Source organism: Saccopteryx leptura, chromosome 2 (assembly GCF_036850995.1).
Source record: "Saccopteryx leptura isolate mSacLep1 chromosome 2, mSacLep1_pri_phased_curated, whole genome shotgun sequence".
Classification (NCBI taxonomy): Eukaryota; Metazoa; Chordata; class Mammalia; order Chiroptera; family Emballonuridae; genus Saccopteryx; species Saccopteryx leptura.
The window spans coordinates 251,073,430-251,100,189 of record NC_089504.1 but is presented as its reverse complement, the minus strand read 5'-3'; the positions used below and the strand labels follow the sequence as shown (position 1 = coordinate 251,100,189).

General features: G+C 49.0%; 1 protein-coding gene across 8 annotated transcripts in view; it reads right to left on the bottom strand.

Annotated features, from left to right (window-relative positions):
• EP400 (E1A binding protein p400) overlaps positions 1-26,760 on the bottom strand; it is a 90,522-nt gene that overhangs the window by 43,261 nt on the left and 20,501 nt on the right. For 3 of the 8 annotated variants that reach the window (XM_066371224.1, XM_066371225.1, XM_066371230.1), the window contains 14 exons: positions 14,854-14,944; positions 13,348-13,455; positions 12,514-12,896; positions 9,813-10,103; positions 8,925-9,110; positions 8,616-8,756; positions 8,092-8,170; positions 7,253-7,299; positions 6,838-6,895; positions 6,344-6,433; positions 2,772-2,879; positions 1,755-1,945; positions 1,403-1,580; positions 186-322 (listed from right to left, as the gene is read on the bottom strand). In XM_066371224.1, the coding sequence (XP_066227321.1) occupies positions 186-322; positions 1,403-1,580; positions 1,755-1,945; positions 2,772-2,879; positions 6,344-6,433; positions 6,838-6,895; positions 7,253-7,299; positions 8,092-8,170; positions 8,616-8,756; positions 8,925-9,110; positions 9,813-10,103; positions 12,514-12,896; positions 13,348-13,455; positions 14,854-14,944 (2,088 nt within the window). The remainder of the gene's footprint in view (positions 1-185; positions 323-1,402; positions 1,581-1,754; positions 1,946-2,771; positions 2,880-6,343; positions 6,434-6,837; positions 6,896-7,252; positions 7,300-8,091; positions 8,171-8,615; positions 8,757-8,924; positions 9,111-9,812; positions 10,104-12,513; positions 12,897-13,347; positions 13,456-14,853; positions 14,945-26,760) is intronic. The other 5 variants (XM_066371223.1, XM_066371226.1, XM_066371227.1 and 2 more) reach the window with 3 other exon arrangements.

Below are 26,760 nucleotides of genomic sequence, written 5' to 3'. Positions count from 1 at the left end.
TTCCCTAGGGTCTCCTTGCAGATGTGGTCCATGCTTCCAAGGGGCTGCAAATCTAGAACAACCTGAAGGCCTGGCATCTCACAAGAACTACACTAAAAGAGCATCCTGACACTGTGAAATCAGTCTCCTACAAAAATTAAGATCGATTTCCTGTCTGATTTTGTTTCCCATTCAAACTACATTACCTGTCTCTTCGCTCTGAGCTCTCTGTGGCTGCCGACATACAAGAGGGTTTTAAGTCCAGGACACCAACGCTTCAACTCGAGCTCCCACTTGAGGATGTTGCAGCTTCTCACAATGACAAGATGAGGGCCCCAATTGCCTATGGGGGAAGACACAGCACTTCCTCTTCAGCTAAGTCACCTGTGAAGCCCAGTCACCAGCACAGTGTGTGTGTGAGACTAAAGTAGCCATTCAACGGGAGGCATCCTCCCCACCGTGTCCCCTGGATTCAGACAGCCCCTCCTGCTCCCACAGCCAGCTGCCGCAGGAGGCACTTGTGGGAGGCACCGGGCAAAGAGGGCCTCCTCTCTCTGGATGAATAATCACCGAGTTAGATAAGTATTTATTCAGAAACATGGCAAAGCCAGCAAATGTGGAGAGGAGTCCTGTTGACAAGGAACAGCACCGAGAAGGCAGCGAGCAGCCTGTGGCCCTCAGAGCCCACGGCCTATCCTATCCCCCGTGGGCACTCCCTGCAGCACCACGCCAACTCACACACGGGCTCCCAACCTCTAGCCAACACACCTCAATCATCCCAGTATATGTGGTTGCAATTCATTCTTCTAGAAAAGTATGGGCTTTTAAATTATTAGAACACACACAACAAATTCCAACGCCTGTGCTAGAAACGAAGCACACAACCCAAGTGAGAAGACAGAATGGCAGGACTGGGAAGAATGCCTGAGGCACACACCTCGACAGCCAGCACCGCTCAAACGCAGTGTCGCCACCCCCGTGCACAGAACCACCCATGAGGGGAACCAGCAGGCACAGGGGCGCCATGGCCCCGGGAAAGGGGCAGGGGCAGGGGTAGGATCGAATTGTGGATGCAGAGGCTGAAGGGGTGGCACAGGGCACACAGCAGTGCCTATGGCAGTGTGCTCCCAGTCACACTGAGGGACACTTTCCCACCAGCCCTTGGTGGCACCCGGTGGTACTGCCTCAGGCCTGCCTGCTCTGCTGTCCAGTGATGGGCAAGGGGACTCAGGAAGTCATAAGGCTGAGTCACAGCCCGCTGGGGCTCCCATCTGGTGCTGACTGAGAAGTAGTAGCTTCGCTCTTTCGTGCAGCCTGCTCCCCGAGGTCCTGGGCCGCAGCCCAGGGCACAGGAACAGAGAGGACAGGCCACCCCCTCCTTGGCTGGCCCGACACACAGCCTGCACTTTAGTCTTGTTCTTACCTTCATTACAAGCAAGGTGGGCAAAGAAAGCGATAATCTGTACCGTCTTCCCCAGCCCAGCCTCGTCAGCCAGAATGCCGTTGAGATTCTTGCGGTACAGCTTGGCCAGCCAGTCCAGGCCGATTTTCTGGTAGTCCCTGAGTGTGCCGTATAGCAGGGACGGGGCGCTCGGCCTCACCTGCAGTGACAGAGAGGCCTGTGAGCATGGAGCTTTTCCTACAAAGTGAACTCAGGTCACAGTCATAAGACAGCCTAATGAAAGCCACAAGCAAGATTTCCTCGGAACAGGAGGAGGAAGGGCCATGTCACGTGTGCAGCTGGGGAAAGAGCTCTGCGGGAGCAGGAGCCTCACCGCGGTGCTGATCCGAGCGCTGCCCTTTGGCAGGATGGCTTCGGCCACGGCGGTCACTTCTGCGATGTCCTTTGTGTAAGGTTTCCCGACACTCGTTCTCTCCGCAGCTTTGAACTGGTCCATGATGAACAGCGAGTCTATGAGCACCACATCCTTCCGGCCCTCCTGGTCACCGGGGCTGTCTTCCACATCTGTGAACAATGGAAAGATGGGGTTTGCAGCAGCTTTCACAGGTTTATGTGCCTGCTTAACATGGAAAGGAGAAACAGACAGAACCCAAATACTTCAAACAAGGAATGAAATGCCAAGTCTTTTGTTTTGATCCACTTTAAACACCCTATAACACACTCCGGATAAATGGGCACAAGCTCTCATAAAAATGCCAACCCTACAACCACTCTGGAAAGTCCTAGAGTGAACCTGGACTGTAGCAATTAGGAACTGGTGCCACCAACAGATTGATGGGCACCTCAGGGTTTCGTGACCACCCCTCCACCACCAATAAAGAAAAAACTGGAAGCATCACCAAGTCCACCAGCCCCTATCCTAGCCCCAGCAAAGTCCTGCGTGACAGAGGGTCCTGACAGCCCCAGCCCCACTCCCAGGCATCAGGTCTGACAATCAGAATAGGCAGAATGGCAGAAAGAGTGGAGTTTGGTGCAATGTGTGTCTGGAACGTCCAATTAAACTCCATAAAACCACTAGGTTAAATAGCACAACCTGAGTAAGTGCAATAAACATCTTGGTTCATAAAATGACTTTCTTAAATCCAGAGAAAATTAACTGCTCACAACTTGGTCAATGGCTCCGATGGCTGTGCCAAGCTTATGAACATAAATAGAAACCAAAGAATTTAATAGAAAACCACCTGATACATAATCATATATCAAATAATCTCCAACTTTTTCTTTCATCTGACTGAAAGGAGACAGAGGTGGTGTTTAAACCACTCAGGCGCTCGTCCCCTGAAAGTGTGCCGTGTTGTGAGACGCATCCCCTCAGGATGCCAGGACGGACCTTCCTCCTCACTGGTCTCCCCTCCGTCGGGCAAAGGCTGGGGCCACTGGAAGCTTGGCAGGAAGGCACCTTCATACAACTTCACCAGGTCAGTGAGGGGCAGCTCCGCTGGAAAGGACGGCAGGGGACAGGTGGTTACTTGACAACAGTGGTTCTCAACCCCTTTAGACTGGGGACCAATGAAAACAGGAGAATTGTTTTGGGGACTGCTAAGGCAGAAATTGCCCCTGAACATAAGTGAATTTGACTAAGAACACTGGGGTCTATCGTTGTTGCACAACATCAGTGTTTACCTCTTCCACCACCCGGCATGGAATTTCTGGTGGACTGGTCCGCGGGCCAGCAGTTGAAAACCCTGCTTTACAGCAATAGCGCAAGCTGGCTGAAGCATCTCTGAGAGTCAGTGCACAATTCGTTCCCAATCACAGGAGCACCACCTTACATGCCGCAGTACCAGCGAGCAAGGGCACCAGTGAGCACGGGCAGTGGCACCACTGTCCTAGAACCACTGTGGCAGCTGAAGGCCTTTAAAACATTCCCCCGACCTCCTATTTCCTACTCCCACAAGTCAGTCCAGGGATAACCAGAGGTTGGGTCCAGAATCGTGTCCACACGCTGCACATGTAGTCACACTTAAACCTGTGACATGTGAGCTTTACTGCCTGTATATTCCATTTCTAAAGTCTGTGGTCAAAATACCAAATGCCACATGAGCGTGCCCTGATATTAAGGCACTGACATCAAACACTGATCAGAACCTAGCGGCTGCAACTGCTCATGATTTAAAAGTCACCAGCCTGGGCTGAAGGCTGTGGACTTGGTGTGGGTGTCTCAGTGCTTCACAACCAAGTGCTGGGACCTCTGCAAACACACGTCACAGGACGGCTGAGGGGAACATGGGAATCACACGAAAACGGCGACACAGGTAATGCAGCCAGGGCTCTTGGGACACACTTAACACATATAAACTAGAAAGTGTAAAGGGAGAAAATACTCCCCTTAGACAGAAAAATAAAGACTTGAATTAGATTTTTTAAAAATGCACAACACCTACATGAAGAAAGCGCCCAAAGGAACGAGGACCCTGAGAGGAGCCCCCGCAGGTGGCACCGCCTGTCAACAGAGGAGGCTCAGCATTGTGGAGGCGGCAGAACTGGCCCCAAGGGCGCTGCTCCGGTGCTCACAGTGCATGCGGTGCCTACACAGGCCAGGGCTGTCTTGGGTGACCGCCAGGCGGTATGGAATGACAGGAAGTGGCTTGCTCTGGGAAGACCAGCCACTATGCCACAACATATGGACGTTCAGACAGCCCCACGGGGAAGTCCCCACATGAGAAACATCTTGCTGGCCACAGGCCACAGGCCTGGTAGCTAGTGGGGTGAGCCACATGGATGGAGGCTGAGAAGACCCAACCAGAAGCCCCTGGCCATGCAGCTCCCAATCCCTGATGGACAAGAAGGGGTGGGCACACTGGTGCAGTTACCATGGCAATGCTCAGTGGGGTCAGTGAGTTTTATAAGGACACAAATAGTGCAATGAACGGCTCAGAGAAGTCACGCAACCGTGAGTGTGAACAAGTGACTGAAGTCACCCCCTGGTACACTGCTTTTCCGCTGATAGCATCCCTTTCTAGCCTGGGACAAGCCAAGCATGCCCAGCACCTCCGGCCCACACATCACTGCTGAAGTGACGAAAGGACCAGGTTATAAAGGGAAAACCATCCTTCCTCAGGGATGAAGAGCTCAAAGCACAGAATTAACATGAAGCTCAGCAAAGTCTCTAGATAGAAGATCAATACATAAAAATTAACTGCATTTCTACAAAACAGCAACAAATCAGATATGTATCTTTTCAGAATTACCATTTACCACAACTTCAGAATGACAGGGTAGGGTAGAAGTAGGTTTACAGTTGTAAGTACATGAAACTCAGTTTATGGTTGTATCATCATTTTCTTCCATACAAACAACTATAATCCTACTTTCGCCCTACCCTGCACATGTACCTAAAAAGAAGTGAAAAAAATACACCACGGTGACTTTTCACTGAAAGCTGTTTGGGCCCAAGTACATGGACAGGTGTGTGTGTGTGTGTGTGTGTGTACCACAGGCAGGAAAAGCTCAACTTACTAACAACACAATTTCCACCAACACCAAGTTCAACTAGCTTCAGGTCAAAATGCCCCACTGGTATTCTGTGACACTTGGGCCCAGCACTTTGGGGACCTACCATGTGGCCTGGCACTGAATGTCAGGAAGAACGTGGGCTTGTCACCTGCCCTGTGACAGGCAGTTATCCTTTTCAGAATGAAGAGAAATTACACTCTTACTTCACAGCCTGACAAGGTGGTGGCACAGTGGATAGAGCATCAGACTGGGATGCAGAAGACCCAGGTTCAAGACCCCGAGGTCGCCAGCTTGAGCGTGGGCTCATCTGGTTTGAGCAAAAATTCACCAGCTTGGACCCAAGGTCACTGGCTCAAGCAAGAGGTTACTCGGTCTGCTGAAGGCCCATGGTCAAGGCACATATGAGAAAGCAATCAATGAATAACTAAGGTGTCGCAATACACAACGAAAAACTAATGATTGATGCTTCTCATCTCTCCGTTCCTGTCTGTCTGTTCCTGTCTATCCCTCACTCTGACTCTCTCTCTGTCTCCGTAAAAAAATAAAATAAAAATTACTTCACACATTACTGAGAGACAAAAGCAATTCTTGATGGGTTAGGGACATGCACATGAGAATAAAAACACAAATTTTAGCTACAGGAAGACATCCTTGTGATCTAGAGTTGTTTACTTTTAAATAAAAAAGGTTGATCAAGTCAACTACACTAAAATGAAGACACCTGTTCATCAAAAGGTACAGGAAGAGAATGAAAATGGTGAAAGGTCACTGCCACACATATAACTGTTGAAGAATTCATGTGCAGGACATACAAGGAATACTGAAAAGAAAGCCCCAAACTAGAACAGGCCCCAGGAAGAGATGCCGCTGCTCACCCCCACATGAGCAGAAAGGCTGCCGTCTGACACCAAGCGCTCCTGAGATGAAGAGCTTGCTGCAACCACTCGAGCCAAAACTGGGTGCCACCTTTTCAAGCTGGTAGGTATGCACATGCTCTCCAGCTGGCCCTCCACTGCGAGCACGGGAAACATGGATGCCCAGCAACAACCCCAGACTCCCAGGGACAGGCGTGCAGGAAGAGTCCCGTGCAGCAGTGAGACTACATACACACAACAGTGAGAACAGAACACGGAGCAGAGCTGACTGAGAAGGCTAGTGAACCTACGGCAGGGCGTCTGCACGAGGCTTTGACACACAAGCCAAGCAGCGTGTTCAGGGATGTACACAAGTGCTGGAGAACAGAGCTGTGAGGCAACACGCAAACTCCCAGGTGCAAGCACGGTGAGGACGAGAGGGAGGCGGGCCCTCGGTGCTCTCCACGCTCAGCAGCATGGCAGGTCACAAGTGGACGCACTGGGAGCCTCTCTATCTCACACAACTGTTTACATGTTTGTTGTACTGACTCAACATTCACCAGGGTGCTCCAGTAGAGTGCCCATGGCCTACCTTCCTTGGCCAGATTAGACAGTTCTGTCTGGTGGTCCACAGGCCCTTCGTTCGCTTCCTCCTCTTCAATTGTCTCCTCCTCATCTTCCACTGCAACGGGGACCATCAAACGTCAGTGAGACTGACGACACCTCATCAGACACTACATGGCTTCTCAGCTGCATAAGCACTAAGCCTTTAGGTCAGGTCTGGACACTGGAGCCCACATTTTCCCTTCCACCTCTGTGGGAGACACAGCCTGCTGTTCCTTACATGACACGTCCACTCAGGCAGGCCATAGAGTGCGGGGAGCTTGTCCACCTGCTAGCCTAGCCCACTGCAAAGAACGCACACCATGTGCTCCCTAGGGTCACTATGGCTCTGCCATCACCCACATCCACAAGACCCCAGCCATTGCCCAGTTGACCACTTCTGGTCATGGCCACAATGAGTGGGCACCTGCTTGTGAGTGCAGGGCCCTCCCAAAGGGACAGCAAAGGGCACCAGGGACAGACCTTCGTCATCAGTAAGGGACGTGCTTGCTTTCCGTTTCCTTCCAGGTACTCCCGAATCCTGAAACAGGATAAAAACCACAAACACGTGATCCAAAAGCATAGGATTGAAACCAAAGCAGAAATGTGTTCGACGTGTACATTGGAAGATGCTGAGAACCCATGACAAACGTGCTACCATCAGGCCTCCGATCACAGGAAAGGCCTAGATAGCGGAAGAACATTAAGCCCACAAGCTCTCTGCACCTTAAACTCGGGAGCCTAATGTGACAGCAGCTGTTTTCTCCCCAAGACAGAATGACTGTACGAGGGAGTAAAACTGCAATCTCCAAGTCTCTCCAGATGAAGACAGCTCTGTTGTACAGATGGTCCACACTGTTCCCACTCTCACCCGATGCTGTGACAGCCCCAAACTCACCACACTTTCTGGCAACACATCCAGTCCCTTGGGTCTCAGGTCCTTTCCTAGAGAGACAAGCAACAGATCCACGCTCACTACAGCTGTGGAGATGACCTTCCTTCCACACTTCAGGGGTGTCTCTGCGCATCTAGGCCATGCCCTGCTGCCATCTCCTCTGTTGAGGAGACAGCAAGGCAAGTCCCTCTTCCCTCCTGGTGACCCAGGGCGGCAATGTACCAAGTGCACAGGTGGCTCTCAGCCCTCAGCACTGAGACCTCTGCAGGAACCCAGAAATGTCTCCGATCTAGAGAGGCACAGAGGAGCTAACAGCAAGACTCTTTATGACCTATCTGGCATTACAGCTCTGTGACTTCAGCAGTGCCCACCTCTCCAGCTCAGTTTCCTATCAGTGACAGGGTGGTCACCATGCCTGCCCCACCCAGGATGCCATGTTGTTGGGCCTGGTCCACACTGATGACAGGGCACCTGCTGTGTAATGCAGTGAGGCAGTGGACCAGCCACACACACTCTCCACGGGGCACACGCCTGGGGAGTCCACTTCCCTGTCCAGAGACTGGCCAAGGAGACACACTTAGACCTCAATTCTGAGAGCACCCCGAAGCTGATCAACCCGGGGGCTCTGCCTCACCAGCAAATCTCAGAAAGAGAAGAAGTATGTGGTTAGAACAGATACACCAAGAGCAACCTGACCATCAGGCACCACAAGGTCACACACAGCTGGTAAGCACACGGCATCTACCCTGGGCATCTACCCTGTCATCACGTGTCCAGTGAGCACAGAATTGGGACAAAGTACAATTCAGAAAAGGTAAAGCATTTTAAAAAACGTATCATACCCCTCCTGGAGACTTTCTGTAAATGTAAGGCCTTCTTCCTTTTCTCCTCTAATTCAACTTGTAGTTTTATTTCCACAACCTAAACACAGGTGTTAAACACAAAGGGATGTCACTGAGGATGCATGCCGATGCAGCTCAAGGATGTTGTGGCAGACACGAGCTCTCAGTTGGGGTCTGCAGTAGGCTGCGGGTGTGCCCTGTCTGACGGCATCTGCCCCAGTCCACAGGGTGATGACATCAGGGATTTAGAAAGGAAGGGGGAGCAGCAGCAAAGGGTCCTGGCAGGGGCTCCCCAGTGACCCACCCCGCCCTCCAGGAACCAAGGGAAGGCCTCTCAGGGAGCAGTGGACATAGTGCAGCGCAGGCGCAGCCACGGCCAAGCCAGAACCCTTCCAGGGCGCCGCAGTCTGAGGGCCGCGTATGGGACCCACCTTGCACACCTTCCTCAGTGACCCCATGGGCTCTGCCTCACTGCCAGCCCCGAACGCCTAGGTCCCAGGACTTCGTTAGAGCGTCAGGTTTACCTGTTCAATATTTGACCAGAAATACTCTATCTCTCTGGCGGTGGAGGCAGCGATGCGTCTCAACCGGCTCTGCTCCTCTTTCTTCCCCCATTCTTCGCGAAGTTTCTTCTCCTCGTGGTGACGCGCCACTGTCCTGACAAGCTAGCACAAAAGGTCAAGGATGGCAGGTTTTAGTCTGTGTCACATCATGCTGAAAGACATGTATTCAGCCCAGGGTGACACAACCACAGTGAGGTGCAGCCCATGTGCTCTGAGGGCTGCTGGAGGCTGGGCAGCGAGTAAGCTGACAACCGCAGGCCCATCCCCCACCTTCTTGGCAGCGGCCACCTTCCAGCGCCGCTCCTGGGCGAAGTCGGTGGCCATCCACTGCATCTCCTCCAGCAGGTAGTCCCACTGCGCACGGGGGCGTGGGGCCTCCTGCAGCTTTGGCAGCCGCCTCAGGGACCACAGGCCCTCCTTCCTCAGCTCGGCTATCCGCTGATGGATTTGGTTTTCCTGCAGGGAAGGGGAAGCACGTGATCATTATCTGCATTCCTCTGACTCAGACTCCACATCTGTGAGACCTACTATGTAGCGGCCTCAGGAGCAAAAGTAAGACTCAGACACAAGGTTAGAAGGAACTGACGGGCAACTGTCTGAAGCCTCAGAAGCTGAAGCCACGATCCTGCCATTCTCAGAACCATGGCCTAGGCCCACGCTCACACTTATGAGGAAAACAACACAACCTGAATCTGCTTTGACCTATCCGGGAAGGTGGAGACCAAATAAGACTGGCCACATGGGCTGGGTCAGGCCAGGGACAGGGAGCACCAGGTCCCTCCGAGCCCACTGACTTTGCTTTGGTTCTTTCAGTTTCTCCAATGAACAGAATAACTGCCTAACCCCCCAACAAACCACAAGAGCCATCAGCTAGGCTGTAAGCCTCACCGACCCGGGGGCCCTGAGTGCTGTCCCCAGCTTCATGACACCTGCTGCCTCCCAGCCCCTCACTCGCATGTACCCTGTGATGACAGCAGCCCAGACCGCTGGCTTCAGCACAGAAGAGACTCTACTGAGTCTCCCTCCCCCAGGACAGGTCACATGACTGCTTTCAACTGGGATCACAAAGAACGCCGACCAATCCCATGTTGGGTGTGCCACTGTACCCCAAGATGACAGCAGCTGCACATCATGGGTTGGACGGTGCCAGTCCCTCACCAGTGCCATCTGCTCTGCCAACTTGTCCTGAGAACCATCCTGGGGTGCAGCTGCATTCTGAGCTGGGCTCTGTGGTTTTGAAGAGGCTGACACAGCTGCCCCCGGGGACCGGGAGGTGACTGGAGACAGCGATTTGCTGGCTGCTGAGGATCTGTTCACTGGGGAGGCCCGTGTGGGTGAAGGCCCTGGGCCCGAACCGCTGGTAGGAGTGATGGACAAGGTGGAGGAGGTGGGTGGGGGCCGCGAGCAGGGCTGCACAGGGTCTGTGGGTGGTCTCACAGACGCCACCGTCTGGTGGGCAGAAAAGAGAGGACAGGTGAAGACACCGATAGCCCCTCCCCATAGCAACACAAACATACACATGACCCACACAAACCACAATGACCCAGTTAAACCACATCTCCAAAGACAGCCCTGGCCTCAGCTGCTGGCTCAGTGGCTAGAGCGTTGGCCCAGTGTATAGACATCCCAGGTTTGATTCCCTGTCAGGACACACAGAAGTGACCATCTGCTTCTCTCCCCCACCCCTTCCCCTCCCACAGCCAGTGGCTTGACTGTTTTGAGTGTCAGCCCCTGGCACTGAGGATAGCTTGGTTGGTCTGAATACGTCAGCCTCAAGCACTAAAACTATACTACTCACAAAAATTAGGGGATATTTCAAAATGAATATAAAGCTATAAAATATCCCTAATTTTTGTGAGCAGTATAGCTCGGTAGTCGAGCATGGGTCCCAGACAGGGTTGCCGGGTGGATCCCGGTCGGGGCATATGCAGGAGTTGGGGTACATGCGGGATTAGGCCTATCTCCCTTCCTTTCACCTGAAAAAAAAAATGGTTTAGCCTTCAGCCTTGTCATCATACAAAACCATCTAAAACCCCACTACAAAGTATGCTTGTTTACATTATCATATCTCAGACTTTTCTTCCTTTTTTTGCCTTTTCCAGTCTTTTCTCCTGTTTTTTAAATGATTTTTTCAAAACATTTTCATCATCTTCATCGAGAACTCCCAGATGCTCATTACACCCCTCTCTTGTGGACAGTGAGTGAGTCTGCACTGTGTGGCCTCCACAGCCGGCATACTGCAGGTGAGAGTCTTGTCTGTGTGGCCGAGACCATGGCACAGCCAGGGGACCCCCAACCCCGCTGAAGATGGTCGGCTCATTGGGGAGGAAGTGAGGCAAAGAGCAGGGCAGGCCAGGTGCTGTCACAGCATGAGGGCTGAGTACAGTGGGTGCCAGCACAGTGGGCCCTGACCTGGACCGTGGGGACACAACTATCGAGGCCGCACCTCCTGTAGCGTGGCCTCATCTTCACATCTGAGTCGGCAGCAGAGGGGGGCTGCTTGGGAGCTGCAGGGCTGCAAAGTCCAGCTTACTGTGCTCCCCACTGTGCTTACACTCTCTGCCCTCTAGAAAGCCAACCACGCCAATCGAGAAGGATTCTATGGGAGTTTAAAAATCACGTTCCACAGCTGGTCCCCAACAAGGGCAGATAAACATATCTGAGCGAAGCTTCAGTGCCACCTGAAGTCAACACGTGTTCACAACAGGACTTGCGGCCGCCAACACCTAAAAAGGCTGCCAACCATGGCCCTGGCCCGTTGGCTCAGCGGTAGAGCGTCGGCCTGGTGTGCGGGGGGACCCGGGTTCGATTCCCAACCAGGGCACATAGGGGAAGCGCCCATTTGCTTCTCCACCCCCACCCCCTCCTTCCTCTCTGTCTCTCTCTTCCCCTCCCGCAGCCAAGGCTCCATTGGAGCAAGGATGGCCCGGGCGCTGGGGATGGCTCCTTGGCCTCTGCCCCAGGTGCTGGAGTGGCTCTGGTCGCGACAGAGCGACGCCCCGAAGGGGCAGAGCATCACTCCCTGGTGGGCGTGCCGGGTGGATCCCGGTCGGGCGCATGCGGGAGTCTGTCTGACTGTCTCTCCCCGTTTCCAGCTTCAGAAAAATTTAAAAAAAAAGGCTGCCAACCAGCCCAGAGGTGTCCTCCCACCCAAGGCAGCAGCCTCGACGTGCAGCTGCATGAGAGGCCTCCACTCAATGTGAGCGGCAGGTCACAGCACCCCCAGTCACTGGCCAAGATACTTGGCCTCTGCGGCCTCAGTCTTTTCACAGGTAAGACAGGGACAATAAAGACTCTACGTCACGCCCTGGCTGGCTGGCTCAGTGGTAGAGCATTGGTCCAGCGTGTGTAAGTCCTGGGTTCCCAGCCAGGGCACACAGGAAAAGAGCCCATATGCTTCTCCATCCTTCCCCCTCTCCTTCCTCTTTGTCTCTCTCTTCCCCTCCCACAGCCAAGGCTCCATTGGAGCAAAGTTGGCCTGGGTGCTGAGGATGGCTCCATGGCCTCTGCCTCAGGTGCTAGAATGGCTCCGGTTGCAGTGGAGCAATGCCCCAGATGGGCAGAGCATCACCCCTGGTGGGCATGCTGGGGGGATCCCGGTCGGGCGCATGCGGGAGTCTGTCTGCCTCCCCACTTCTCACTTAGAAAAATACAAAAATAAAAAAAGAACCATGTTGTTTCCTGACAATTCATTGACAACTGTGATCACGCATCATACTTATTTTACAAATGAGTCATGTCTCAGTTGCTGGCTGGCTGGTCTCTAACATGGAGGAAGCAGAGAGCAGTGTGTGTGTCCTCTTGTTACACGTTCCTTGTCCCCCAACCCTCATGCAGCAGAGCCCAAGGTCCCAAGTACCTGTGGCTGGGACGGCAGTGCAGGGGCCTGCATCTGAGCCTTCCCAGGTGCTGGGCTGAGCAGGGCCGGCTGGGCAGGCTGTGGCGGCATGGGGAGCTGACTGACGGGGGTTGCAGGGATGGGAGCACTGGGCTGCTGGGCCTTCACGGGCACATGCAGCTGTGTTGGCGGCTCCCCCATCGGTGGCTGTGGTGGGAATTGTAGCGCAGGAGGCAGGGGCGCAGCTGGGAGGCCGGTTGGGGGCAGCCTGCCAGGCAGTGGCGGTGGTGGTGTGTGCAGGCTGGCGGCGTTCTGCACCGGAGGCCCCATGGACGGGTCATACTGCTGCTGGCTTTGCTTCTGTCCAGCCATCTGGGTGGCCTGAGGGGTGGGAGGCATCCCTCCTGCAAGATAGGAAAGGCCCCACCGGCACTGCTCCAGAGCTCAAGCATCAGCCACGAGTCAGCTGTCACCTCCCATGGCTTGTTACAGTCCCCGTCACTCAGAACCATCATATATGCAAATGGGAAATTTAAATGGTGGGAAATCTGAGTTATTTAGATCTGCTATAAGTGAGCACACAGAAAAGGACAGAAGGCACTGGAGCTTTGCAAGTTAGCACCAAGCAGGACAGTATCGAATAACCGCAGGGGTCCCTATGTGGCAGGAACTACAAAAAACAGGAATGGAAAGGAGAGAAGCCAAGGACAAGAAGCGAGGCTATTAAAGGGACAAGAACTAGTCTCCATGAGTCATCACAGTGTGTTAACTGCGGCTCGGGAACACCTCAACTTCAGGAGCCACTTTAACCAGCCAGCTCAACTGCACACGCTCCACCCTGCCGCTGGGTCTTACCTTGGACTGTCGGCATTAACTGCTGGAGAGGGACTCCTGTATTCACCCCTGGGTGCTGGAAAACTACCCCTTGGTGACCCACTTCAAGGCGAGATCGCTTAGACTGCTCTAGAATAATTTTCAGAAAAGGTGCAGTTTGATGTAAAAATTAAAACCACAAAAGTAGTAATAAAAACCATAAAACAAAACAAAAAAACTTGTGTTTTTATAATATTTGAACAGGAAGACCTTTCTATGCATGAACCAAAACCCAGAAGCCATAAAACACTGATAAATACAATTTGTTTTCATTAAAAATTTGCAACTATAAGAAAAAGCATCATAAAAAGGCAAAGGACAAGCGACCACCAAAGAGAGAATATTTGTAGCACACATGATGGGCACAGGCTGCCTCGCTCGGCTCAGAAAGCTCTCACAAGGAACATGGATGGCGACCAGACAGATGACACAGGCAAGGACCACCAGCTCACAGAGGGACAGAGCCACGAAAGGTTAATAAATGGGAAACAGTTCTGTGCGACCTTATCAAAATTAAATCCGTATCAAAACAAAAGATTTAATATTCACCCATCAGATCGACAGATTAAAAGACCGAATGTACTTAATATAATGGCCAAAACGTACAAGGACCAGAAGTTGTTGATGGGAGTCGTAACCGGCCCGACCCTCTGGAGGACAACTGAACGCTGCCAATGCTGAGCTGCACATCTGCTCCGATCTAACAATTTCATTTCTACGAGTTTTTCCTTAAGATGTACTGACAAACGTGTAAGAAAAAACATAAAACTAATGTTCAGCCCTGTGCTGATTATAACAGAAACAAGGTGGTACTAACAAATGGACATTAACCAGGGTCTGGTGGATAAAGAAGGAACTGCCCGTGCAATGGAATACTACGCAGCCACCAAAAAGTATGAGGCCCACGAATGGGAAAGATGGTCAGTAAGTTAATATTAAAGACAACAATGTATATATGCTCCCACTTGAGTTTTTTCAGGATGACACATCATAATGCTTGCTTGTGGACAGAATGTCTGTGGAAATGCACAAACATTAGGAGCAGTTACTCTGTGGGCAGGAAATACCAAACCAAAGGTAGGCTTACATAACACCTTCTAAACTGTTGAAAACATTTTACATGAAATTTATATTAAGTTTGTAATTTGGAAAAAAACAAAACAAAACTCAGTTTGAAAAACTGAATGACAACTTGAAAAAGCAGATGGTTTGACATTCAATCATCATGGGGACTAAAAAGCCCAGAAATGCACTTAGAAATCAAAATGCATTATACACTTACTCAACAGATGAGCTTATGTACCTTCATACACATAAACATTCATATAAATACTCCCCAAAGAAAGTCTTCCAACTTCCAAAATAGAAAGAATCAAAACTAGGCTCTAAAGAGTTCATGCTTTAGAAAAACATGGCCACTGAGCTGCGGGCCCCACCGAGAAGCTAGCTGGTTCTGGGGGCCACCTGAGCCTGTGCCCCATGACATACCTGCCGGGGTTCCCGCCTGCTGTCTCTTAAAGGGGTCCGTTTCTATCACACTGCCAGCCCCTGCCGCCAGGGTACCTGCGAGGGCTTGCTGCTGAAAAAAAATTAAAGAATCAGATTTTGATCATTTAAGTGCATTGCAAAAATGAATAAAATTATCATCATTTCCATGAGCACTGACCTCATTTCTTTTTAATAAGAGAAAGAGTATCTACCCAACATATTTAAAAATTCATATGCAATGTATAACAAATAATTTGAAGTTCTAACTTACCTCTGGAAGAAAAAAAAGACTTGTAAAAGCTCTATCATTCTGGTTTGAAAATGGGACTTCAGATCAGTGCGAGACTATAGCACTCAGACCTGAGCTGATCTGCACACAGCACAGCAAGAAGACTGCTGGGGGAACCGGAGTCTGCAACAGACTCCAGCTTAGCCCTCCTGGCCAGCCACACTGCCTGTCACCCTTTATTCCGAAAACAAAAGCTGAATAATAAAAACGAAGGGTGTAACTGTTTTCCTACAGGAAAATGACATTAAAACCCCAATTAACAAATCTGATTAACTTGGATCTTCAAAATGGTGTTTGGACAGTTGGCACCATCCTTGCTCTGTGTAGTGTGTGAAGCAGAGGTCACTGTGGATGTCTGAATGGGAGCTACTAGCCCAGGCAGAGAGCAGAGTCTGGGTACCCACACCTGCCACACCTGTAGTACCCTTGCCATGACACCAAACGCTGAGGATGATGTCGAACAACTGCTGCTCGCTCATTGTTTTAATGACTCAATGACGACCGCTCTACTTAGTGAAGCATTTTCGGTGCAAAAGTTACAGATGCCTAAACAGAGTCACTATTCCATAAGGGAGCTATTGACCTTTATAGCCTGAGGAGTGGACATGACAAAGCCCATTCCAACCAGGCTACAGGCCACTGCCTCCCATGGGGATAGGCTCAGAGTAACTAAAGGGGTAAGTACCCTGTTACATTTTAGGAAGATGGGGGAGGAGGGGAGGGAGGGAAGGAGAGGGAGGGAAGGAGAGAGAGGGCAGAAGAGAGAATGATTTGAAAAACATGATATGAACAGTGTCATCTCTGGAGACAGAATCACAGGGAATTTATCATCTGCATGTGTGAACTTTTCTAAATTTTTCAAATGTTTCATAATGAACATATATTACTTATATAATCAGAAGGGCTTTTTAAATAAGAGACTGATGAAGGGCTCTGCATCCAGTAGTGGCCAAGTAACTCCTACTGAACCAAACACACTCCAGATAAACATGAACTCCGGAGGAAACATAAAACACAGGACGGTGGGCAGGCTCAGGGAGGGACTCTGTCCTTGAAGGAAGAGAACAGGCCAGGAGTGGTTTCTGGTTTTATGGCACTGACATGAGGGCCTGTGTGCACCACATGGACTACCAGTTCAGCCCCAGACACCCAGCCTCACTGCCTGCAGAGCACTGGGACAAGGCAGGAGGCCAGCAGTGAGGAAGGGGACTCCACAGACCCAGGCTGGACACGGGGAGGCCTGGGCTTTCCGTCAGCTCTGCTGTCTTCTGCACCACACAGACACAAAGACCCTGTGCACAGCAACACGGCCACTGAGATTCCAGACACCAACCCTCAAGAGACAGAGTGCACGGTTCTAATCCAGTCACACAGGCTAACTATGGGAGAAAAGCAATCCATACTCCTCAGACTCTCTGCATCCTGTCAGTCACAACATTCAGAATCCAAGTCAAAATTACTCCAAAACACAAAGAAACAAGAAAACGTGAGCCACACTCAGAAAACCACTGATGGACATCAAGCAGATGACCCACTCACTGGAATCACGCAGAGAGGATTTGCCAATGGCTTTAGTAAGTATGTCCAGAATATAAAGAAAATATGTTGCAATAAAGAACACATATATAGCCCTGGCCGGTTGGCTCAGCGGTAGAGCGTCGGCCTAGCGTGCGGAGGACCCGGGTTCGATTCCCGGCCAGGGCACATAGGAGAAGCGCCCATTTGCTTCTCCACCCCTCCGCCGCGCCTTCCTCTCTGTCTCTCTCTTCCCCTCCCGCAGCCGAGGCTCCATTGGAGCAAAGATGGCCCGGGCGCTGGGGATGGCTCTGTGGCCTCTGCCTCCGGCGCTAGAGTGGCTCTGGTCGCAATATGGCGACGCCCAGGATGGGCAGAGCATCGCCCCCTGGTGGGCAGAGCGTCGCCCCCTGGTGGGCAGAGCGTCGCCCCATGGTGGGCGTGCCGGGTGGATCCCGGTCGGGCGCATGCGGGAGTCTGTCTGACTGTCTCCCTGTTTCCAGCTTCAGAAAAATGAAAAAAAAAAAAAAAAAAAAAAAGAACACATATATATCCAAACAGAAAACCAAATGGAGATTCTAGAACTGAAAAACTAAAATATCTGAAATAATCAATGCACTGGAAGGCTAAACAGCAGAGTGGGGTGTGGGTCAGTGAACTAAAAACAGAGTCCTGAGAGAACAGAGGCCTGGGTCTGAGATGCACTGGGGACTCTGGTCACCAGGATGGCACAGTGCTACTTAAGGGTGGACAGAGGGCCAGAACTGAGTGAGGGGTCCAAAGGGGGGCTCACAGTGACTGCCATCAGTGATTGTTATCTCCTCCTGAAGGCTGGGAACAACCAAAGGGAGTAAAAAGTTTTTTCTTTCCTCTATCTTGCTTGTAAGTTTATTGTGTTCATTAGATTCCACACATGCGTGAAATCATACGGTACTTGTCTTTCTCTGACTGGCTTATGTCACTCAGCATAATAATCTCCAGGTCCATCCATGCTGTCACGAAAGGTAAGATTTCCTTCTTTTTTGCGGCAGCATGGTATTCCATTGTGCAAATGTACCACAGGTTTTTGAGAAGTCTTTTCAACAAAACGGTGCTAGAAGACTGGAGATCCTTGTTTAAAAAAAAGGGGATAAACTGGCCTTCATTAAATGAAAAACTTCTCATCAGACACACAGAAGGGAAAGGCCAAGCTCTCTGCTCCTAACTTCTGCATTGCCATTTACTCTTGCTTTTCAGGGTGACTTCTGGTTTTATTGTATACTATCTCCGTGACTATTAGGAAAGTTACCGCTGACTTTAAAATTCAAACTTGATTTTAATTAACAATCACTTATCAGAACTTTAAATAAAAAAGAAATGTTCTCACAGAGAAAAGGGGAATTTTGGATGGGAACTGAATTCTGGCAGCCGCCCATTTTAAGAGAGATGACGTCAAAACTGACTTCATCCACTGAGGACAATAAGATTTCTAGGGAGTCTAGAGAGTGCATCAAGAAAAGAACACTTGAGCCCTGGCTGGATGGCTTGGTTGGTTAGAGCACTGTCCGGAAGCACAGAGGTTGCCGGTTCCATCCCTGGTCAGGGTGCACCGAGGAACACATCGATGTTCCTGTCTCTCTCCACTGCCCTCGCACCTTTTCTCTCCTGCTAAAAATCAATAAATAAAAATTTAAAAAGAAAAATATTTGAAGGGCTGGAAAAGACACCAAGAACACCTGCCACCCTAATGTACAGGCTCCCGCCATTCTGCAGGAAGAAGCAAAGCCGGCACTGGCAGGTTGGCTCAGTGATAAGAGCGTTGGCCCAGTGAGTGGATGTCCCGGGTCAATTCCTGGTCAGGGAACACAAGACAGGCACCCACCTGCTTCTCTACTCCTTCTCTTCCCCTCTCGCTTCTCTCTCTTTCTCCCCTTGCAGCCATAGCTTGACTGGAGCAAACTGGCTCCAGGTGCTAAGGATGGCTCCATGGCCTCCACCTCAGGCGCTAACAGTTCCATTCAGAGCAACGAAGCAGCAGCCCCAGATGGGCAGAGCATCACCCCCTAGTGGGCTTGCCCGGTGGATCCCAGTTGAGGTGCATGAGGGAGGAAACATAGTCTGTCTCTCTGTCTCCTGCCTCTCACTGAATATATATATATAAAAAAAGAGGCCTTGGCCAGTTGGTTCAGCAGTAGAGTGTCGGCCTGGTGTGTGAAGTCCTGGGTTCAATCCCTGGCCAGGGCACACAGAAGCACCCATCTGCTTCTACACCCCTCCCCCTCTCCTTTCTATCTCTCTCTTCCCCTCCCGCAGCCAGGCTCCATTGGAGCAAAGTTGGCCTGGGTGCTGAGGATGGCTCCATGGCCTCTGCCTCAGGTGCTAGAATGGCTCCAGCTACAACGGAGCAATGCCCCAGATGAGCAGAGCATCGCCCCCTAGTGGGCATGCCGGGTGGATCCTGGTCGGGTGCATGCAGAAGTCTGTCTGTTTGCTCTCCCATACCGGTTCTCACTTGGGGGGGGGGGGGAGCAGCAGCAAAGCCCTGTGGCTGCAGTTGGAAGTTACTGGGGTGAATTTCTGCCCAACTTAAATAAGCAAATAAACTGTACTGTGTGGGATGGTGGCAGTTCTGAGACTGGGTGCTCAGTTACTGAAAGGCCAGATGGTCTGAGGGAGACAGTGACCTTTCCGAGCACCTCAACAGGACTGTCAGTGGAAAGGACTCTGGACCAGATGACCTCAGAACAAGGTATCAGAGAGGAAAGGACAAACTCTTCATGCTGCTTTCTTTCTGAAAGTGTGTCCATTAGAACAAGCTGCACTGGCAGTTTACACTGCAGACATTCAACTACATACACACAAACACGAGGGCCTATGTCAGAATGAAAAAAAACAGTTGGGGTAGGGTTATAGAACTGTAAGTATCATTTTTTTCTAACATAGAGTTGTTAAAAAAATAATCTCCAGCCTGACCAGGCGGTGGCGCAGTGGATAGAGCGTCGAACTGGGATGCGGAAGGACCCAGGTTCAAGACCCCGAGGTCACCAGCTTGAGTGAGGGCTCATCTGGTTTGAGCAAGGCTCACCAGCTTGAGCCCAAGGTCTCTGGCTCGAGCAAGGAGTCACTCGGTCTGCTGTAGCCCTGGTGGCCAAGGTACAAATGAGAACTCAATCAATGAACAACTAAGGAACTGCAATGAAGAATTGATGTTTCTCATCTCTCTCCCTTCCTGTCTGTCTGTCCCTATCTATCCCTCTCTCTGTCTCTGCCAAAAATAAAAAAAATTTAAAAAAAGTCCTCGATAAAATTAAAAAAAAAAATCTCCAATGAGAACAGTTTTTCAGATTTACATAACTGTAATAAAACAGTGTTGTCCTGCATAAGGTAACCACACTCCAGAACACCCCTTAAGACCTGGGGAAGCAGACAGAGCAATCCTCTCCAGTTATTTCTAGAGCTGGACTAGCAACAGACTAGCTAAAACTCGTATAATTGGTTGCAAATAACAATATTCACTGAGATTGTGCCTTAAACTCTGTATAGAATGCTTAACAGCATGGCAAGGCCGTAATAAAACTGGTACCACTTGGGTGTTTCTAGGAGCACTTTTAAAGCTAAGAGCTATGTGACAATATGTGGCAGGTACCAGAAACAGATTTTCTTCATTCACTGATGCTGCCTCTAAATGTTTTTCCTCAGTAGAATAGATATAACCTAAAAATTTTAAAAAACGGTTTAATGGGATTACAGTTCCTTAAAGTGATGGGATATTAGAAGCTGTTAAAATGGGATTAAAAGTGAATAAAATATGAAGAGTATTTGTTAGATGAAATAAAGTATAATACACTGTCAACTAATATTTATGTGATGTAATATAAAAAATCTGTTAGGGTGATGAAATTAGGGTCAAATATTCATTTTCTCTACCAGAAACATCACTGAAAGATATTCTCTACTTAGAATAGTTCTTTCCATAGAAAATAAACATGTGTGCATGTATTACTTTATATACAACAGTCTGCACTCCACAATATGCCTCAGTGTCCTATGGAAGCACAAAGACATCAGTACATATGTACCACAGAGAACTCTGAATTTATTCCTGGAGTGTTTCATCAGTCAACATGAATCGGTCAATATAAACATTCTACAACTGGTTGTAAATAAGAAAACTCATGCCGAGATTTTTTTTCCCTGAAGAAAAAAACGGTATTTCATGTCTGACCAGCGGTGATACAGTGGATAGAGCATCAACCTGGGATACTAAAGAACCAGGTTCAAAACCCCGAGGTTGCTAGCTTGAGCATGGGCTTATGAGCTTGAGTGTGGGGTCATAGACGTGACACCATGGTTGCTGCCTTGAAGCCTAAGGTCACCGGTTCTGCTGGAGCTCCCAGGCCATGGGACATATGGAAAGTAATCAATGAACAACTAAGGTGCCCCAACTATCAGTTGATGCTTCTCATCTCTCTCCCTCCTGTCTCTCCCTCTCTACAAAAAAATCCCCAAAAAACAAAAAAAGACCCAAACAAAAACAAAGGATGTTTCTCATTTCAATTCTTTTCTGAGAGGCTCCCCATTTCCTTACACATCTACTAGTGTTTGCCTCAGATACCTGCAATTCAAAATGGTGGTTTCTAAGTTTTACTTTTAAGTCTCTTAAAAAAGTTTTATTATGGAATATATCCTATATATGAAAGATATGAACACATGTTTGCAATTTTAAAAGCATAGTAAAAAGTTCATCAGAATTCAAGTATTGGGATATGGGTATTTACTGAACACTCCAACTTTTCTCTTTTGGAAATTTTTCATAGCAAAATGTTGAGGAAGAAAGTGGAAGACGTTCTGCGTGCCACTGGAAACAGTACACACAGAAATCACCATGGATACCACCTGCTGCTGTGCCTGGTAGATCCCCAGTGAGTGAGACTGCAAACACCTCCTGCAGGTACCACCTGCAGAGCTAGCTCGACCCAGCATCTGTCGCTCTGCTTCCTAATGAGCCTTCCCTGAAGGAACTCTGCACCTGTCTTCTGGAAGCCCTTCCTCTGCCCAGGGGTTGCCAAAGAGTGCTGCGGACACCAGCCCATGCAGTGTCCGGTGCTGTGAATGATGACTCCCATTAGCATTCCTCTGTGGGGGGTGCACGATCGCTGGTCTGCACTGCTGTGTGTGGACATTTCAGGTCTTTCCAGTCAGGGGCTTTTACAGACAATGCTGCCAGGAACATTAATATGTGTGCTTTTGGCACACAAACATGGGAGTAACCTAGGAGCACTTGCTGGTCAAAGGGTCTGCCCATGCCCACGTCCTCCACATCACACCTCCACACTCACTCCCATCAGAATCCTGCTGATCACATCCGATTCTGTCCGGTGTAGTTTCTGGCACTCTGGTGACTATGACAGTGAGTCACTGTGGAAACTGCACATCTTCTCCCCCAGCCTGCAGGCCCTCCTTGCGTCCACTGCCCCACTATTCCAGTGCAAATACCTACCAGTGTGGTCCACAATCGCATCAGTGTTACAGTCCTCTACGCACTCACAGGAAAGATGCCCACAAGTCAATTCTCTGACAGCCTGCACCTTAACAAATCTTATCTTCAAATGTATAAAACTCAAGACAAGAAGCACTTGAGCATCAGGCTCAAATTCATTTTCCCACCAACAGGAAGCAGACTCCTCGGAGCCCCACCGGGTCCTGGGCTGCATGAAGGAATATGCACGATGAGCCTAAATATCTTGTACAGGAAAGGAAGGAAGTGCTCGCAGAGAAAGCACTCGAGGAGCATCTCAGGGAAGAGGGTGTCAGAAGTGTGCTAGAGTCAGTTTGGAGGGGCTCCAACTGGCCAAGTTACAGATAATCTGAGCATCAAAAACAGCAGGACAAAACAAACAAACAAAACAAAAAACAGCAGGACAGCCTGACCAGGCGTGGCGCAATGGATACAGCGTCGGACTGGGATGCCGAAGAACCCAGGTTCGAGACTCCGAGGTTGCCAGCTTGAGCGCGGGCTCATCTGGCTTGAGCAAAAAAATCTCACCAGCTTGGACCCAAGGTCACTGGCTCGAGCAAGGGGTTACTCGGTCTGCTGAAGGCCTGCGGTCAAGGCACATATGAAAAAGCAATCAATGAACAACTAAGGTGTCGCAACGAAAAACTGATGACTGATGCTTCTCATCTCCCTCCGTTCCTGTCTGTCTGTCCCTATCTATCCCTCTCTCTGACTCTCTCTCTCTCTGTCCCTGTAAAACAAACAAAAAACAGCAGGACACTCAGTGGGGGGAGGGACTGAGCAGCAGATGACTAGCAGGAGGCACAAGGGGATAGAATGGAAGTGAATATCTTGACAGGCATGTGGATAAATAGGCACTGTCACACTCAAGATGTGTGCATTCCCTGCTTACAAACTATACCTCACTATACGCAATTCAGTGTGTTTACAGACCAAAGAAATAAAAAAAAGATCACAAGATCATGCAAATAGATACAGAAGTAGCATTTGACAAAATTCAACTTCCACTCATGATAAATGATAAAATTAAAGAAACTTTCTTAACCTAAATAAAGGACACCTACAAAATCTACAGCTAACATCTTTACCTCATGGTAAAATACTAAATGTTTTCCCACCAAGTCTGGGAAGAAGATAAGAATGTGTTCTCACCAATCCTATTCTGAACTTGCCAATGCAATAAAGCAAGAAAAAGAAACACAGTAAAGGGAGGAAAAAAAATTGCTTTCTTTGCAGACCTAATTTTCTCTGTAGAAAATCCCATGGAATCTACCAAAAAGAAGCTCCTAAAACTAATGAATGAGTTTAGCATAACTGCAGAATACAGGTTCAAATAATCAACTATATTCCTATATACTGCCAATAAACTACAAAATTTTTTAAATTTAAATACCAGTTACAATGACAAAAAACCTGGAATACTTGGGCATAATAAATCTAACAAAACATATACAGAGCTGGGGTGCTGAAAACTACCAAACACTGAAGAAAGGAAAAAAGATCACAATAAATGGAGAGAGGTGTCATATTCCTGAACTGGAAAACACCATTACTGTTCAGATACTACTTCTTCCCAAACTTGTCAGCAGACTCAATGCAATCCCAGTCAAAACCCTGGCAGGACATGTGTAGATAGTGAAGGAAGAGCTCAGAGACAGAGCCACACAGACTGGACCAGCTGATATCTGGCACACGTGCAACGTCAATATAACATACAGGATAGTCTTTCTAAGAAACAGTGCTGGGTCAACTGGATATCGATACGCAAAGAAATGAACTGCTTGCCATGTAATATAAAACTTCACTCAAAATGGATCACATGCGCCTGACCAGGTGGTGGCGCAGTGGATGGAGTATCAGACTGGGATGCAGAGGACCCAGGTTTGAGACCCCGAGGTCGCCGGCTTGAGCGCAGGTTCATCTGGTTTGGGCAAGGCTCACCAGCTTGGACCCAAGGTTGCTGGCTCGAGCAGGGGATTACTCAGTCTGCTGTGGCCCCACGGTCAGGGCACATATGGGAGAGCAGTCAATGAGCAACTAAGGTGTCGCAATGAAAGACAAATGATTGATGCTTCTTATCTCTCTCCGTTCCTGTCTGTCTGTCCCTATCTGTCTCTCTCTGTAAAAAAAAATAAAAAAATAAGAGGATCACATGCCAAAATATAAAACTACAACTTCTAGAAAATGCACAAAAAAATCTTTGAACCTTGGGTTGAACAAAGTTGTTAGATATGTCAAAAAGTATGATCCATAAAAGAAAACTGAAAAAAAATAGGCATCAAATTTAAAACTTTTTGACCAATGTCACCCCAATAAATTCGAGAAAAATAAATTTTAAAAAATTATAATAAGCTAGAAAACTTAAACTTTGGCTCTGTGAAAGAGTACTAAACAAAGCCAGAGAACAAAAAAATTGCAAATATATATCTGACAAAAAAATACATAGATTATAAAGAACTCTCAAGCGCGGCAATAATAAAACAAACAACTCAATGAAAAAGTTGGGTGAACCCTGGCTGGACAGCTCGGTTGGTTAGCGTCATCCCGATACACAAAGGTTGTCGGTTTGATCCCCGGTCACGGCACATACAGAAACAGATCAATGTTTCTGTCTCACTCTCTCCCTTCCTCTCTCTCTCAAATCAATAAGTAAATTTGAGAAAAAAGAAAAGAAAAAGATGGGTGGAAGAGAGGAACAGACACTTCCCCAGAGAAGATACACAAATGGCAAAGGAACATGTTCACCATCATGAGTCTCTAGAGCCATACAAAGTGAAACCACTACATCAGTATCATGATGACTACAAAAGAAAGGTATGACCTGATCAGGTGGCGCAGTCGATAGAGCATCGACCTGGGACACTGAGGTCCCAGGTTCGAAACCCCAGGTCATCTGCTTGAATACTGGCTTATCCGGCTTGAGCATGGGATCATCAACATGATCACATGGTTTCTGGCCTGAAGTCCAAAGGTTGCTGGCTTGAGCCAAGATCACTGGATCAGCTGGAGCCCCTCAGTCAAGGCACATATTAGAAGCAATCAATGAACAACTGAAGTGATGCAACCAAGAGTTGATGCTTCTCATCTCTTTCCCTTTAAAAAAGAAAGAGAGAGAGAGAAAGGAAGGGAAAGGAAGGGAAGGGAAGGGAAGGGAAAGAAAAGGGAAAGAAAAGGAAAAGAAAAGGAAAAGAAAAGGAAAAGAAGGGAAGGGAAGGGAAGGGAAGGGAAGGGAAGGGAAGGGAGCTGACTATAACTAGCACTGGGGAGGGGAGGGAACAGTACAGCTACTGTGGAAAGGGTGGGTGGCCTCTCACCAAGTTTAACATACACTTATTGAACAGTCAGAAATCTGTCCCCTAGGCGTTTACCCAAATGAAATGAAGGTCTACGTTCACCGGAAGAACTGTACATGGACATTCACTGCAATTTTACCCCTAAGTTCCAAAAGCTGAAAGCAACTCAACTGTCCTTCAAAGGGTAACAGAACACACAGAGCACCACTCGGCAAAACAGAAACAACTACTGGCACACGCACCCACGTGCAGGACTCTCCAGTGTGCTGTGCCAACTGCAAGCAGCTAGAATGAAAGACAACAGACTGTAGGACCCCACTAATGACTCATTCTGGAAAAGACAAAATCACAGAAGTGCAGACAGATGAAGGCTGAGGGAGGGTGAGACCTGACCACAGAGAACTTGACCACATGAACACTCTGCTTCCTGACTATGGTGGTGGTAGTTACACAGCTCTGCGTGTTTGTCATGGAACTATAGACCAAAGAGAGTCAAGTCAACTAAGTTTAGTAAGTGTAAATGAACAAAGACATAAATACTGGTGCACATTATAACCACCGGTGAAAAAAGGATTCATGTACACATCCATAAATTGAAAAGGAAGCTTACTATTACAGTAGAATGCCAACTAACAAATGTAAAAGGAATGATGGAGTTAGAAATCCATTTTGCAATCTCTAAGGTGATAACTAATTCTGGCAAGGCTCATCATCAAATGCTAGGATTAGTGGTCAAAAGTTTAATGAGATACCAGATATTTATATGGTCACAAAGTATCTCCCCCAAATTTCTTATTATTCACTCAAAGAAAAATAATAGCCTTCCAGTGAAAAAGCCTCGTGGACTGGTGACAGGACAAGTGACATCATGGCCTCCTCATAGGGCACCCTGAGCTGGACACAGCATCACTTCCATGGTATCCCTCTCTAAAATGCAAGACCCTTATCAGACACAGGAAATATCAGACAGGCCCACATCATAAGACATGCCACAAAATAACTGGCCAGGATGCCTCAAAAAAAAAAAAAAAAAAAAAAGGTCCGGCAAGATGTAGGGGCAGGCCCAGGTGAGAGAAGACTCAAGATCGCAGACTGCAGAAAAAACAACAAGGGACGTCCCCCGGACAGAAGACACCTGCCTGAGCTGTGGCTCAGACACCGCACTGCAACACGCAGTGTCCTGACCTGAGCACTGTGCTGCGAACACATCAGAGACCTCTGACTTGGGACGCGCCCACATACTGAGGGATAAATGGCATGACAGGATTTCTATGACTGCCTCTCCAATAGCTCAGGGGGAAATGTGTGTGTGC